The 15,772-nt window shown below is 38.6% G+C and overlaps 1 protein-coding gene across 1 annotated transcript; it reads left to right on the top strand.

Moving 5' to 3' along the window:
* The first annotated feature begins 1,737 nt into the window (after nt 1–1,737).
* On the top strand, nt 1,738–2,275 carry LOC131680683 (larval cuticle protein 9-like). The gene is made up of 3 exons (XM_058961394.1): nt 1,738–1,883; nt 1,937–2,109; nt 2,176–2,275. Exons 1-3 carry the CDS (start codon nt 1,738–1,740, stop codon nt 2,244–2,246), a joined length of 390 nt encoding a protein of 129 aa, XP_058817377.1. The 3' UTR covers nt 2,247–2,275.
* Nucleotides 2,276–15,772: the final 13,497 nt, after the last annotated feature.

Below are 15,772 nucleotides of genomic sequence, written 5' to 3'. Positions count from 1 at the left end.
GATCTTAATCTGTTCAAGTGAACACACATAACGGTTAATCGACTGCACAATAGGCCCCGCGAACATCTAAAAACTGATAAAATTTTAATTACCCTTTTCCGGGTGATTTTACATCGATTTATAGCTTTCTACGAAGTTGTAGGCAATAAGATTGTTCATCGGATTTTTATTTTTAGTAATTTTTGAATGTCTATAGCACTAATTAGTGGTGAAAAAGCGCGAATAAGTTTCATAAAAAATGCTTTTAAACAAAAAACTTTAAAATAAAAAGTTGTTCTATACACCCGGCCGATTATTTTGCCCTTGGTTTTAAATGAAAGGGAAAAGTCTATTCTTTTATATACTGAAGTTTTACAGATGCCGGATTTCTTTGAATAAAGTTGTTCGACACAGACACCGTGGAAAATAACTTATTAGGTATTTTCTTTTGAAAATTTGGGTAGAAGTAGCTTAGAGTGTATTGATTACACTGCATTTTTATCGCTGTCTGTTTTTCGCAAATCGTAGCCGATAGAATGAAATCTTCGTGTGTTACAACAAATACGCGCGAGGAATGCATGGCTGTTAAAACAAAAGAAGCTCAGCGTAGCCACCGAGTTTGCGGGAGACTATTCGAGAGGTTCAATACTAACAATTAAGCGGATAAAAAAGAAGCAGATTTTTTTCCCATTACACCAGACGTCCCCCTTAAGACGCATAATTTGCTTTAAGGTTCAAGTTACCTTTTTTAAGCATGTGTTAGAATTGAACGCTTGGTAGTGTGCGTAGAAAAATTTGTGTTCAGCTTTGCCACCAGATTATCCATTTAAACCTTTTTAAAACTCTAAAAGAAGAATATCAGTCGATTTATTAGATCATCACGATTCAATTCATGCAAAATACCTACTGGAAAAACCATCGGCTTAGCTAAATGGTGCTTTTGTAAAAGTGGCTGTGGTTTTTTCATTGCGCAGTTGTGTTGCGTACCCCAGCTCGGTGTGGTAGTGTGATAAAAAATCACAGCCACTTTTTCAAAAGCACCATCCAGCTAAGCCGATGGTTTTTCCAGCAAGTATTTTGCATGAATTGAATCGTGATGATCTAATAAATCGATTGATATTCTTCTTTTAGAGTTTTGAAAAGGTTTAAATGGATAATCTGGTGGCAAAGCTGAACACAAATTTTTCTTACGCATACTACCAAGCCTTGAGGTAACTTGAGCCTTAAAGCTCCAAACTTTTTTGTTTCAAGGTTATAAGAACTTAAGCCCCCCTTAACTGTTGAAACATGACGCTCCTCAACAGCGCCCATAAATGCATCCGATGTGCAAAATACTTTATCAGTGAACACCAAAGCGGGTATCGACAATGACGATCATCGACGGACGAGATGTTTACTTTACAAACAAATGCTAACAAAGAAACGGTAACAAGTATCCAAAGGTTCTTACGGTTATAAGTCTTTTAAAAGCACTACTGTGTGCTGGACAGGTATCGCTAGTAACACGGAAGAGAGACCAACCAAAGTGATGATTAATCTTTCCTATTGTTGCTAAAATAGAAAAAAAAATCTTCACGCTTAGAATTTGGCTTTTTTGTCGGATCTGATTCCCTCTCAATTCATTCAACTCTATTCCGGTTTTGGACGCAATGTTGTATAGCAGAAGATGTCTGTAATAATTTGTTATTGATTTAATCTAGCTCTTAGTATGATTGTGGACTCAACTAGAGTCAGACCAAAAATATTAGTTGATAGAAAATGCAACCGGAGCTGGTGCGTTTGGTGTCGTTAATACTGATCTTCGGAGTTGCCGTAGGAGCTCCGGTAACGGAGAAAATGTCCGATACGCAATTGAAGGTTGTCGAAGAATTCAACAACTACAAAACGGATGAGTTCAGCTGGGAGTGTGTGGTGCTGCTCGGATCAAATCTTCCATCTAAGGTTCTTTGTCTTACAGATATGAACTCAGCGATGGTCGTCAGGTGCGTCAAAATGCCTATATAAAGAAGCTAGAAGATGGCACCGAAGTACTGGTGATCAGCGGCTATTATAGCTATACTGCTCCGGATGGTTTTGTGTATTCCGTAAGCTACTATTCGGATGAAAATGGGTACCATCCTGATGTGTACGGTAGGTAGCTCCAGAACGAATAGCATTATGTTTTAATAAATGTGTGTTTATTTTTATAACTTCTAGTCGGTGAAATGCCAAAGCATCTCCTAACGAATCGTTTCAGTCAGAAATTGCTTATTTCGTTGGTTGGTTGAATGGAGAATCTGGTTAGGAAATCTGAGCTCATTTGCAAGCACATTGAGAAAGAGATAATTGTGGAATTAGTTACACCATGTTTGGCTTCTGAATCAGAAATATAAAAGGTAAAACAATAGCATACTTACAAATTTTTTTAATTCGTTTATTTGGCACGGCTCAAGGCGTTAGCTTCACGGAGCCGTGGGTCTTTTATATATTTACATGATGTAAACAATAAAAATAATAAACAATCAATACTAAGAGCTATCCCGTACGCGCGACTTGCCATTGCGAGCGGAGACCCGTTTTCGTGTCGGGGAAATATTTGCATCCACGTCAACTGTATCATGTGGATGATTCATAACTCTGTCGTCGTCGCACATGTCCGGGTCATCATCGGGGTTACTGTCTTGATGTTCGCGATCAGGTGTTGTTCCTAACTTCTTTCCTTTTCGGGTCACGAGCGTGAACCCTCCGTCATTGCTAGTAGCTCCCTCATTGATGGTATTAGCTGTTGAGTTTGTGGTACTTGACGCGGCTTTCGCAGTTGTCATTATTTCTTGAACTGCAGCCACAAATTTGGCAACCGTTTGTGGCTTAGGGAATGATATTGGAGACTGAGTGTTGATTTTCCTTTCAGTAGATGAGATTTTCTTAGCGGTTTCTTGGCAGGGTTGTCCGTAATGTGCCGTTTGTTCACAGAACTGGCCCGTGTTAATTTGTCCTTGATATGTACATAGAGTTCGCTGTATAATCTTATCACCCCCTTCTGTTGTGTACTGCAGCGTAAGGTAGGAGTGAATGGGCTGGTCTACCCGACCACAAAAACACCATTTGAAATACCTGGAAAGTAGTTCCTCCACGTATCCTCCGTAATGGATTCCACTTCTCCGAAATACGACATGAATCTTTTAATGGCTACTTTGCAAGTACGTGGTGCCAAATCACGTAATTTGACTTCCACGTTTCCGTTATCCATATACACAGGGATCTTAATTTAAGCGGTGTCACAATCCAGCACGTGTTTCAAGTTATTTTGCGCAATGAATCTTTTCGCCTGGGCGAATTTGTTGAACGTTATCAGCACCGCGTGCCTAACGTGCTCCAACTGGATGAAGCTGACATCCGAAAATACTTACAAATTTTGATTAGGAAATGATTTGATTAGCTTTAAGTAAGATTTAAAAAAGAGGAAAACGTTAAACATGTAAATATCACATTCGGTTGAGATCTTTCATTTCTACGACTTGTACAATAAGTTTCTTTTCTCATAAGGTAAAATATACAAGAAGTACGCAAAATAGACAATTGCAAATAACTTCAGCTTTTAATTTTAAAAATAGCTAAAGTAAGATCCAATTAAAAATTACAAATCATTTAGATATATTTTTATTATTCAAAACTCAACTCGACTGCATCATTATCGTACAGGCTCTAATTTCAACAGAAAACATAGTATTCAACAAACTTCCGAGAAGTTGTTACTTTCGGTTCAAGGACTAAATAAAATCCTTCTAATTAAGAACTGTATCTCCGGATACGATTCGCAATAGATCCATCGTGTCAATTACCAAACCATTGTTAGCGATATCGTTGCCATCGTGCCATCATCGTTACGAGTTCGTTTTGCACGGCATCAGCAAGAGCAACTGAGCTTATCGTCTGCCGCTATCGCATCCTTTCTGTCCTAACTTGCCACGGGATGAAGTCAGCAACAACCGTACTGCAGTAGGTCAAGCGTGAGCAATTTTACCCCGCCCCGTAGCGCACGAAAACTGTCATCAGAAATTATGACAACGCGTTTCGCGCTCCAATGAACCAGGAACTGTGCAAACAGAGTGCAGCACGGCGTTGTTCCAACAGGCGAGAAATAAAGTGGAAGTTCTTTATTGCTTTTAATTGAAATTGATATCTTATACAAGTGAAGTATGAGTTAGAAATCATGTTGCCATTCTACCTTTAAAATTCAGTTATGCGAGGACATTTCCAAAGAATTTCTTTGTGTAATGGTCCATGGTGTGTAATTTCCAGTCAATACATGTAGGGATCCTGGAAAATTGCAGACGTTCGCCTACAATTTTTCTTGTCAATATTAATGTTTGTGGTACATATGATTTGTGACAAAATCATTAAAGCGGCCAGGTCAACTGGACCATAAGAATTTAATCAACGAACTATTTCAAACCTTGAAAAAGGAAGAAACGTGGACAACCGTACCAACCATTTCAATTTGATGGGGATTAAAGAAATCGTTGGGAGTGACTTGGCTAAGATGTTTAATGTCACTCCTTTGGTCCTAGGTTCCTTGGGTGGGATGGGACAGAAGTATTTAGCCCTGTCCTGGCTAATGAGCCTAGGTTATAGCGCCTTTACTCGCTCTACATCTTGTCCTGGCTCGCTCTCTGCAAAGAAACATAAAACATAATGTGTAATGCATTTAGTGATATAAAGATGGAGTTTTTATTTTGAAATGAAAAGCTTTCCAGAAAAGTGTAAACTTCTTTTGTAACGATCTAGGTATTAATAATCTAACTTAATCCTAAAAAATATCGGTAATTCTGAACACGAGTATAAAAATGAAACGAAAACTTTGTTATATTTATATCAGACATACGTGTGAGTTCCGATTCCACGCAACCGTTTCCGTACGCGTTATCGATGTTTGCACGCCAACAACTGATTATGGTAAGTAACGAGATGTAAAAGCTACCTTTCTTCCACCTTCCCCCACACTTGCACTTAGTATTTCACTACCGGGAATGTCGGAAATGGTCCAACCATCAAAGCTTCGGAAAGTGCAGCAAAATGTTGCGGAGAAAAAACTAGCAGGAGAGAAAAAACGAACTGTCACGAAAGAGACCTCGCCTGCTATAACTCTTTCCGCGTCACACATTTTTGTCTATAAAAACAAAGACAATGCAACAAACACTTTGATAAAATTCAGGAATGTTGGCAACAGCCACATGTTCTATTTTGCAAGATGTATCTACATCAAAGCGGTAAAAAATGGAAACTGAAAACACCGCAAACCAGCTAATGAATCATAGTTTGGATAAATGAGAAAGGCGTAAATGCACCACTGGATGGATTACTTTGTTTAAGCCAATTTATGTATCATTGGTTCAACAAATTTCATACTTTCACCTATACAACTGTGTCCGTAATAAAAAAAACGAAGAAACTCATATACAATTTATGAGGTTTTAATGCTCCTACTCACCACTTTCTAAGTAACTTTTATTAGATAACCAGCAGAGAAACATGATGAAATCATTGTGCAATCCGCCGAAATCATTGTCACAACGCAACGCAACACACGCACTGTAACACTGTTCAACACACGATCGGGGAGCAGAACGAAAATAAAATATCGAATGTTTGGGGTCCCAGGAAACCCCTGGTGAATTTTTTTTTAAAAGATTACAACCGGGCTTCACAGTTTAAATCCAAAGTTTGTATGGAGAATTAGGAATCTTCAAGAGGGAAGATATCAATCAAAATTGTCATCTTAAATTTTCGCATAAACTCTTATATAAAATGCTAACTATATCGAAAAAGGAATCTATGTAATTTTTAGCTCAGTAGGTCATCATTAAGAGGGTGCGGCGTTTGAATGTTGATTTAATAATATTTGAAAAATTCCAAAGGGGGGATAACATGAAATGATGAAAATCGATTTTTTTTCGAAATATATCTAAAAATAGCATGAAACGTCAACATCTAGTGCCAAAACAAACGAAAACCTCTAAAAACAAATTTAATTTTTTTTAAGTTCCAAGGACAATTTTGAAAAAAAATCGAAAATTTTATTGTATTGCCTTGTGATTGCAAAATATTCCCAACGAGCTGGGCTTGGGAGCAGAACAAATAAAAAAATTGCAGGGATTTAGGGTTCTAACAAAATTATTGTGAGGAAATTTTTGAAACAAATTAGAATGGGATTTCACAGTTTACTACCAAAGTTTAGTGAAATTTTTAAAAAATAACATCTTTTTGGTGAAAATGGACATTTTTGATCGAATTTTTCCAACGAACTGGGCATGGGAGCAGCACAAATAAAAATATGGCAGGGATTTAGGGTTCCAACTAAAGCATTGTATAGAAATTTTTGAAAAAATTGGAACATATCATAAGCAGACCAAGCTTTCTAGTTATATTTTTCCATTATTTTAACTTCCTAAAGTACGCATGCAAATGTAGCGAATGCAGTGGTCTTAATCATATATCGAAACTATAAATAAGCATGCGCATGAGCATCAGCATGAGAGATCGCCCGTGGTTGCTACTCCGTTATTGACCAGAACCAATTGAGATTGCAAATTGTTCGTTGGAACTACATGGTTGGGAATAACATGATGAGCCACATTGTGCGATCTATATTGATCCCTGCATGCTGATCAATACCGACGCCGGCCACCTCCAAATGCAGATGTTCTGAGAAAAGAAGGAATGTTAGTCCGATACATGTCGCTGCTAAAGACCGAGAAATCCTCTGCATCTCCACATGTATCACGGGAAGAGGAGAGTTGTTAGTAAGTGTGCCAACAGCGTTATCATGTAAAAATTTCTCTAGGCAGCCGGCTGCCGAGAATTTGAGAAATTCATCATTTGCGTATTAATACGATTGGTTAAATAAGCAACTTGAACTCCGGATAGCCGACTATGAGGAGCATTGCTTATATCGTAAAAAAGATGGGTGGGTAATGTCTGCGACATAACCGGAGAGATGTAGAATACATAAGGAACACGTTCTTCAAATATGTTGATACTCATTAGGATTTTCGGACAAAAGCTGATTTGGGCGAGGAATATTTCAAATTATTCTTTACAAAAATGATGGTGGTCCTGAAAAGGACCGGTTTTGTTGGCGTTGTTGGCCTTGGTGAGGGAGATGGCTAACGATGAAATTAATTGTTAGCATGAGGAAGTCGCGTAGTACTGGACAATGGAAGAACAGATAATAATTGATTCCTGAAAATCAATTTTTCTTTATTCATGTAAATTATACATACTTACAAATCTAACAGAAGATTCCTGATCATATTTCTGAATCATTAGTGCGAACATTGTGTAATTTGGTTAAGTACAATGAAAGTTACAAACTTTCCAAACTCGACCTTCTGTTCATTCAGAAATATTGAAATGGGGTGTCGTGGTCACAATAAAAAAAGATGGGTGGGTAATGTCTGTCACATAACCGGAGCGTCGTGATTTCAATTCGAGACGTTAATTTAAAACTAATAATATTCAACAGAATCACGTTTGAATGGGAAATTTTCAAATAATTCTCTATGGTAATAATGGTGGTTCTGAAAAGAACCTTTGGTATCGGCGTTGGTGTTGATGGTGATGCGCTGGATCGTTGGATATTTTTGGCATGATAGTTACGTGCCTGGCGAACTGTTTTGTAGCCTCGAACAAAACGACAAGACTGGCTTCTTCGGGTACCATTACGGCTGAACTTTATAAGCTTAGCTCGACTTTGAAATCCTGCACAATCTCACGAATCAGACACTGGTAGGGCCATTTTGTTTGCTACTAGCACGGAGCTGCACAAAAAATCATTTAATACAGTTAGTTCACGGGGGCTGCCAAAAAGCTTGAATAGAAGCATGCGACTTCAACGTTTCTCTTAAACACATGCAACAACACATTCGTTTTGGTAATACTGATAATAACAGTAGAAAGGAATGGAAAAGCAGTGCACGAAACGAGCGAGAGGATAATTTAAATTTTTGTTCCGTGTGCAAGCTACTTCTTTCCACCCAACGTATTATGTTGCTTGTTGAAAATTTGCTACACACCTTAAAATAAAAGTTTCAGTTTAACTCTCACTAGAACACAATTGATTGGTCCTGAAAAGAACCGTTGCTTTTATTGTAATTTACGCCCACTCCCACAAACCGACCAAGTAGGCATCAGTGGCTTCATTACGGCTGAGTTTTGTAAGCGTAGCTCGACTTTGAAGTAATACACAACCTTACGAACCAGACGCTGGAATGTTAGCCAGCGGATTAGTTGCTCCGTTGCCCTTTAGTTGGGGCGAAATACTAGCATGGCGACAGTTCCTGATCGGTAGTTGGTTGCGATGGGCCACCAGTAGCTGGGCACTTTTGCGGACCGTCATCATCGCCAACTGCTTTCCTCCGGTGGACTGGCTGCTTGCTAGTGCTTGAACGAATACGAATGATGAGAAAAACCGACCGACCAATATTCATATATGAAAACACAAGAAAGCACTACTATCGCTCTCCCGCTCGTTTTCGTGCCATTCCTGTGCCTTTCCTTTCCGTTCGGCTACCAATACTAGCATAACCAAAACGAATATTCTGTCTTTCCATCGCCTTCAATCTAGTGGCCAGTGCTAGCAAACTTGCATGTTCAGTTTTTCAATAACAACATTCCAACAATATTTTCAAAGAATGTTGCAGATTTGAAAAGAAGGAAGGAGAAGATTTTCACAAACTTAAATTCTTTTGTTTTATTTGTTAGCGCTGATAAAGGCTATTTAGTTTGCTACTAGCAAGGAGCTGCACAAACAAATCGATTTATGCAGTTAATCAATGGAGGCTGCCAAAAAGTTCGAATAAAAGCATGCGACTAGTGTACTTTGCATGTTCTATATTTTATCAATACTAGAGAGGATCAATAAAATAATTCAAATTGTAATAGCGACATGCAATTGTGGCAACACTGGTCATGAGATGGTGGGGGAACACGCACATTCGTTTTAGTTATGATGGTAGTAGCAGCAGAAAGGAATGGAAAAGCAGTGCACGAAAACGAGCGAGAGAAGATAATTTAAATTCTCTTTCTTTCTTTCCACACATCGTATTTCTTATATTGCTTTCTGAAAATTATTTGTTATACACCATAAAATGTAAATTTCAGTTTAACTCTTATTAGAACACAATTAATTGGTCCTGTAAAGAACCGTTTATTGTTTTATTGCGGGAGCATAATTCAGACGCACTCCCCGCGGACACGGTGAGCTAGAAAGCACTATTTTGCATTCTCGAACAAACCGACCAAGTAGGCATCGTTGGCTTCTCGGGGCATCATTACGACTGAGCTTTGTAAGCGTAGCTCGACTTTGCAGTCCTGCACAATCTCACGACCCAGACGCTGGAACGATAGCCTACTCTGTTGCCCTTTAGTTGGGGCGAAATTCTTGCAGGGCGACAGTTCCGATGAGTCACCAGTAGCTGGGGCACTTTTTCCGTCCGTCGCTATTGCCAACTGCTTTCCTTCGGTGGACTGGCTGCTTGCTAGTGCTTGAACGAATACGAATGATGAGAAAAACCGAACGACCAATATTCATATACGAGAAAGCACTACTATCGCTCTCTCGCTCGTTTTCGTGCCATTCCTGCGCCTTTCCTTTCCGTTCGGCTACCAATACTAGCATAACCAAAACGAATATTCTGTCTTTCCATCGCCTTCAATCTAGTGGCCAATGCTAGCAAACTTGCATGTTCAGTTTTTCAATAACAACATTCAAACAATATTTTCAAAGAATGTTGCAGATTTGAAAAGAAGGAAGGAAAAGATTTTCACAAATTTAAATTCTTTCGTGTTATTTGTTAGCGCTGATAAAGGCTATTTAGTTTGCTACTAGCAAGGAGCTGCACAAACAAATCGATTTATGCAGTTAATCAACGGAGGCTGCCAAAAAGTTCGAATAAAAGCATGCGACTAGTGTACTTTGCACGTTCTATATTTTATCAATACTAGAGAGGATCAATAAAATAATTCAAATTGTAATAGCGACATGCAATTGTGGCAACACTGGTCATGAGATGGTGGGGGAACACGCACATTCGTTTTAGTTATGATGGTAGTAGCAGCAGAAAGGAATGGAAAAGCAGTGCACGAAAACGAGCGAGAGGATAATTTAAATTCTCTTTCTTTCTTTCCACACATCGTATTTCTTATATTGCTTTCTGAAAATTATTTGTTATACACCATAAAATGTAAATTTCAGTTTAACTCTTATTAGAACACAATTAATTGGTCCTGTAAAGAACCGTTTATTGTTTTATTGCGGGAGCATAATTCAGGCGCACTCCCCGCGGACACGGTGAGCTAGAAAGCACTATTTTGCATTCTCGAACAAACCGACCAAGTAGGCATCGTTGGCTTCTCGGGGCATCATTACGACTGAGCTTTGTAAGCGTAGCTCGACTTTGCAGTCCTGCACAATCTCACGACCCAGACGCTGGAACGATAGCCTACTCTGTTGCCCTTTAGTTGGGGCGAAATTCTTGCAGGGCGACAGTTCCTGATCGGGTTGCGATGAGTCACCAGTAGCTGGGGCACTTTTTCCGCCGTCGTCATCGCCGACTGCTTTTCTTCGGTGGACTGGCTGCTTGCTAGTGCTTGAACGAATACGAATGATGAGAAAAACCGACCGACAGATATTTATATAATCGCGCTAATATGCACTACTATCGCTTTCTCGCTCGTTCTCGTGCCGTGCATGAGCCTTTCCTTTCCGTCCGGCTTCTAATGGCCTAACCAAAGGAATATGCCGTCTTTCCCCCACCAAGTGCTCTCGTCAAGCAACCCAATGCGAATAACCATACGAACAAACATGTAATGGACCTATATATAAACTTTTCATTATTTTATTGTTCGGTTGGTCTACCATAACGACGGCTCTGTGCGGGATGGGCTGAAAATTTTCACTTTTCCGAGTCGTTTTCGAAAGATTTTTCAAAACACATTTTTTTGTTATTAGTACATGTTATACATACTTCAATTTTTAATACAGCATAGAGGAACATATTTGCAACAAATTGGTCTAAAAATCAAATCATTCTGTTAAGTATGATAAAAGTTATTAACGTTCAAAATCTGACGCGGCGCCGCAGCCGATATTTTGAAACGGGACCCCTATATTGAAACCTTAAATGTATTCTACATTAAAAATCGTTAACGTTCACTTTTCTATCACGCGACGAATTCTTCGTGTTTTCTATCAAGTCGGTGCTGATTTTACCCGGCAATCGTTTGAATAAAATGCGGAATCTTATACAAGTAGTATTTGTGTGCGTCTTAATTTTTTTCTTGCAGGTAGTTGGTATTGCATATGTATAATGGTTTCATAGCAAGGGGGGCTTTTTTAATATAAAACAACAAGAATAATATGAAAACAGGAATGGAAACTGAGTTATTTCCGTAACGTTAATATAATACTAAAATCTTAATCATATATCGAAACTATAAATATACAAGAATCGAAAACAATTTTATATATGAACTTAGATGCGTTTTTGCAACGGGTTTTCTAGCGGCAGTGTATTCATTTATAAATAGGCTTTGTAGTATGTACCTATTAGCAGAATCAAAATAAGATAGGCTGAGTGGAAATTAATTACGTGGAGAGGAAATGAATCAATGAATTGATCGAACGCAAATAATAAACTTTCGTTGTGCTTTCCATCGATCCGCGTAAATTTGTTGCTAAGAAAGTTTTCATCCTTGCGCAATGAAAGCACTGATTGCTATCATTCAGGTTACGCATACAACCGCTAACAAATTAGATATACCTACCTAGGGACGTTACGATATTTTCGATACTAGTACGGAATCGATACTTCTGTTTCCGATACTCTATATTTTACTATCTATACTTCAAGAACGATACTTTCCCGAGCAGAGTCTGATAACAAATTGAGAGCTAAACTTGATGTTGTGATGTAGTAGGGAATGATTGCTCAGGTTGTTATCATTTTGATCGTTTTAACGGTTAAAAGATCAAAATCGAAAGCTGAAAAATTGCACTATGACATCAAACAGAAAACTATTTATGCTCTCAGCGAAAGCAAATTGAAAACTCATTGAGATGATGAAATATTTCATTGATAACAAAATATGTAATTAATGTGATGTTTGTCAAAGAAATAGAAACAAACATTTTTTTTCTAAAAATGTAAGCACATAAAAATGAGATCAAAATATAATGTCATATCTGAAAAAGTTTAAACTGATATCAAAATAAGATTTCAATTTGATGCTTCATATCATAATATGTTGTCTATTTGCTGTAATTTTGATGTTGGGCTTTGCTCGGGTTCCTGATATCGATACAATTTTCACGACTTCGAAAAGAATCGAATCAACGAGTAGGTGGAAGAATATGGTTCGGAATTTTGAACGATTGTGGAATGATTTCCGTGTCATACGCGATTACTGATAGATAGATAGGTTATTGATGAGCAATCGATTGCAAACATTGTCCATTATTAGGCAGTCCATCAGACTTTCTGAGTAGCTAATTACTCGTCAACTGGATTCACCATCAAATGAATCGGACGAAGGAAATATGCTTGACGAACGATTTTTTTTTGTTCGCAGGAACAAAGAAAAACATTTGCTGAAAAAAAAAGATGGGTGGGTAATGTCTGCGACATAACCGGAGAGATGTAGAATACATAAGGAACACGTTCTTCAAATATGTTGATACTCATTAGGATTTTCGGACAAAAGCTGATTTGGGCGAGGAATATTTCAAATTATTCTTTACAAAAATGATGGTGGTCCTGAAAAGGACCGGTTTTGTTGGCGTTGTTGGCCTTGGTGAGGGAGATGGCTAACGATGAAATTAATTGTTAGCATGAGGAAGTCGCGTAGTACTGGACAATGGAAGAACAGATAATAATTGATTCCTGAAAATCAATTTTTCTTTATTCATGTAAATTATACATACTTACAAATCTAACAGAAGATTCCTGATCATATTTCTGAATCATTAGTGCGAACATTGTGTAATTTGGTTAAGTACAATGAAAGTTACAAACTTTCCAAACTCGACCTTCTGTTCATTCAGAAATATTGAAATGGGGTGTCGTGGTCACAATAAAAAAAGATGGGTGGGTAATGTCTGTCACATAACCGGAGCGTCGTGATTTCAATTCGAGACGTTAATTTAAAACTAATAATATTCAACAGAATCACGTTTGAATGGGAAATTTTCAAATAATTCTCTATGGTAATAATGGTGGTTCTGAAAAGAACCTTTGGTATCGGCGTTGGTGTTGATGGTGATGCGCTGGATCGTTGGATATTTTTGGCATGATAGTTACGTGCCTGGCGAACTGTTTTGTAGCCTCGAACAAAACGACAAGACTGGCTTCTTCGGGTACCATTACGGCTGAACTTTATAAGCTTAGCTCGACTTTGAAATCCTGCACAATCTCACGAATCAGACACTGGTAGGGCCATTTTGTTTGCTACTAGCACGGAGCTGCACAAAAAATCATTTAATACAGTTAGTTCACGGGGGCTGCCAAAAAGCTTGAATAGAAGCATGCGACTTCAACGTTTCTCTTAAACACATGCAACAACACATTCGTTTTGGTAATACTGATAATAACAGTAGAAAGGAATGGAAAAGCAGTGCACGAAACGAGCGAGAGGATAATTTAAATTTTTGTTCCGTGTGCAAGCTACTTCTTTCCACCCAACGTATTATGTTGCTTGTTGAAAATTTGCTACACACCTTAAAATAAAAGTTTCAGTTTAACTCTCACTAGAACACAATTGATTGGTCCTGAAAAGAACCGTTGCTTTTATTGTAATTTACGCCCACTCCCACAAACCGACCAAGTAGGCATCAGTGGCTTCATTACGGCTGAGTTTTGTAAGCGTAGCTCGACTTTGAAGTAATACACAACCTTACGAACCAGACGCTGGAATGTTAGCCAGCGGATTAGTTGCTCCGTTGCCCTTTAGTTGGGGCGAAATACTAGCATGGCGACAGTTCCTGATCGGTAGTTGGTTGCGATGGGCCACCAGTAGCTGGGCACTTTTGCGGACCGTCATCATCGCCAACTGCTTTCCTCCGGTGGACTGGCTGCTTGCTAGTGCTTGAACGAATACGAATGATGAGAAAAACCGACCGACCAATATTCATATATGAAAACACAAGAAAGCACTACTATCGCTCTCCCGCTCGTTTTCGTGCCATTCCTGTGCCTTTCCTTTCCGTTCGGCTACCAATACTAGCATAACCAAAACGAATATTCTGTCTTTCCATCGCCTTCAATCTAGTGGCCAGTGCTAGCAAACTTGCATGTTCAGTTTTTCAATAACAACATTCCAACAATATTTTCAAAGAATGTTGCAGATTTGAAAAGAAGGAAGGAGAAGATTTTCACAAACTTAAATTCTTTTGTTTTATTTGTTAGCGCTGATAAAGGCTATTTAGTTTGCTACTAGCAAGGAGCTGCACAAACAAATCGATTTATGCAGTTAATCAATGGAGGCTGCCAAAAAGTTCGAATAAAAGCATGCGACTAGTGTACTTTGCATGTTCTATATTTTATCAATACTAGAGAGGATCAATAAAATAATTCAAATTGTAATAGCGACATGCAATTGTGGCAACACTGGTCATGAGATGGTGGGGGAACACGCACATTCGTTTTAGTTATGATGGTAGTAGCAGCAGAAAGGAATGGAAAAGCAGTGCACGAAAACGAGCGAGAGAAGATAATTTAAATTCTCTTTCTTTCTTTCCACACATCGTATTTCTTATATTGCTTTCTGAAAATTATTTGTTATACACCATAAAATGTAAATTTCAGTTTAACTCTTATTAGAACACAATTAATTGGTCCTGTAAAGAACCGTTTATTGTTTTATTGCGGGAGCATAATTCAGACGCACTCCCCGCGGACACGGTGAGCTAGAAAGCACTATTTTGCATTCTCGAACAAACCGACCAAGTAGGCATCGTTGGCTTCTCGGGGCATCATTACGACTGAGGTTTGTAAGCGTAGCTCGACTTTGCAGTCCTGTACAATCTCACGAACCAGACGCTGGAACGATAGCCTACAGATTAGTTGCCCTTTAGTTGGGGCGAAATTCTTGCAGGGCGACAGTTCCGATGAGTCACCAGTAGCTGGGGCACTGTTTCCGTCCATCGCCATTGCCAACTGCTTTCCTTCGGTGGACTGGCTGCTTGCTAGTGCTTGAACGAATACGAATGATGAGAAAAACCGACTGACCAATATTCATATATAAACACACGAGAAAGCACTACTATCGCTCTCTCGCTCGTTTTCGTTCCATTCCTGCGCCTTTCCTTTCCGTTCGGCTACCAATACTAGCATAACCAAAACGAATATTCTGTCTTTCCATCGCCTTCAATGTAGTGGCCAGTGCTAGCAAACTTGCATGTTCAGTTTTTCAATAACAACATTCAAACAATATTTTCAAAGAATGTTACAGATTTGAAAAGAAGGAAGGAAAATATTTTCACAAATTTAAATTCTTTTGTGTTATTTGTTAGCGCTGATAAAGGCTATTTAGTTTGCTACTAGCAAGGAGCTGCACAAACAAATCGATTTATGCAGTTAATCAACGGAGGCTGCCAAAAAGTTCGAATAAAAGCATGCGACTAGTGTACTTTGCACGTTCTATATTTTATCAATACTAGAGAGGATCGATAAAATAATTCAAAGTGTAATAGCAACATGCAATTGTGGCAACACTGGCCATGAGATGGTGGGGGAACATGCACATTCGTTTAAGTTAT

This window comes from Topomyia yanbarensis, chromosome 2 (genome assembly GCF_030247195.1).
Source record: "Topomyia yanbarensis strain Yona2022 chromosome 2, ASM3024719v1, whole genome shotgun sequence".
Classification (NCBI taxonomy): Eukaryota; Metazoa; Arthropoda; class Insecta; order Diptera; family Culicidae; genus Topomyia; species Topomyia yanbarensis.
This window is presented reverse-complemented; position numbering and strand designations above follow the sequence as displayed.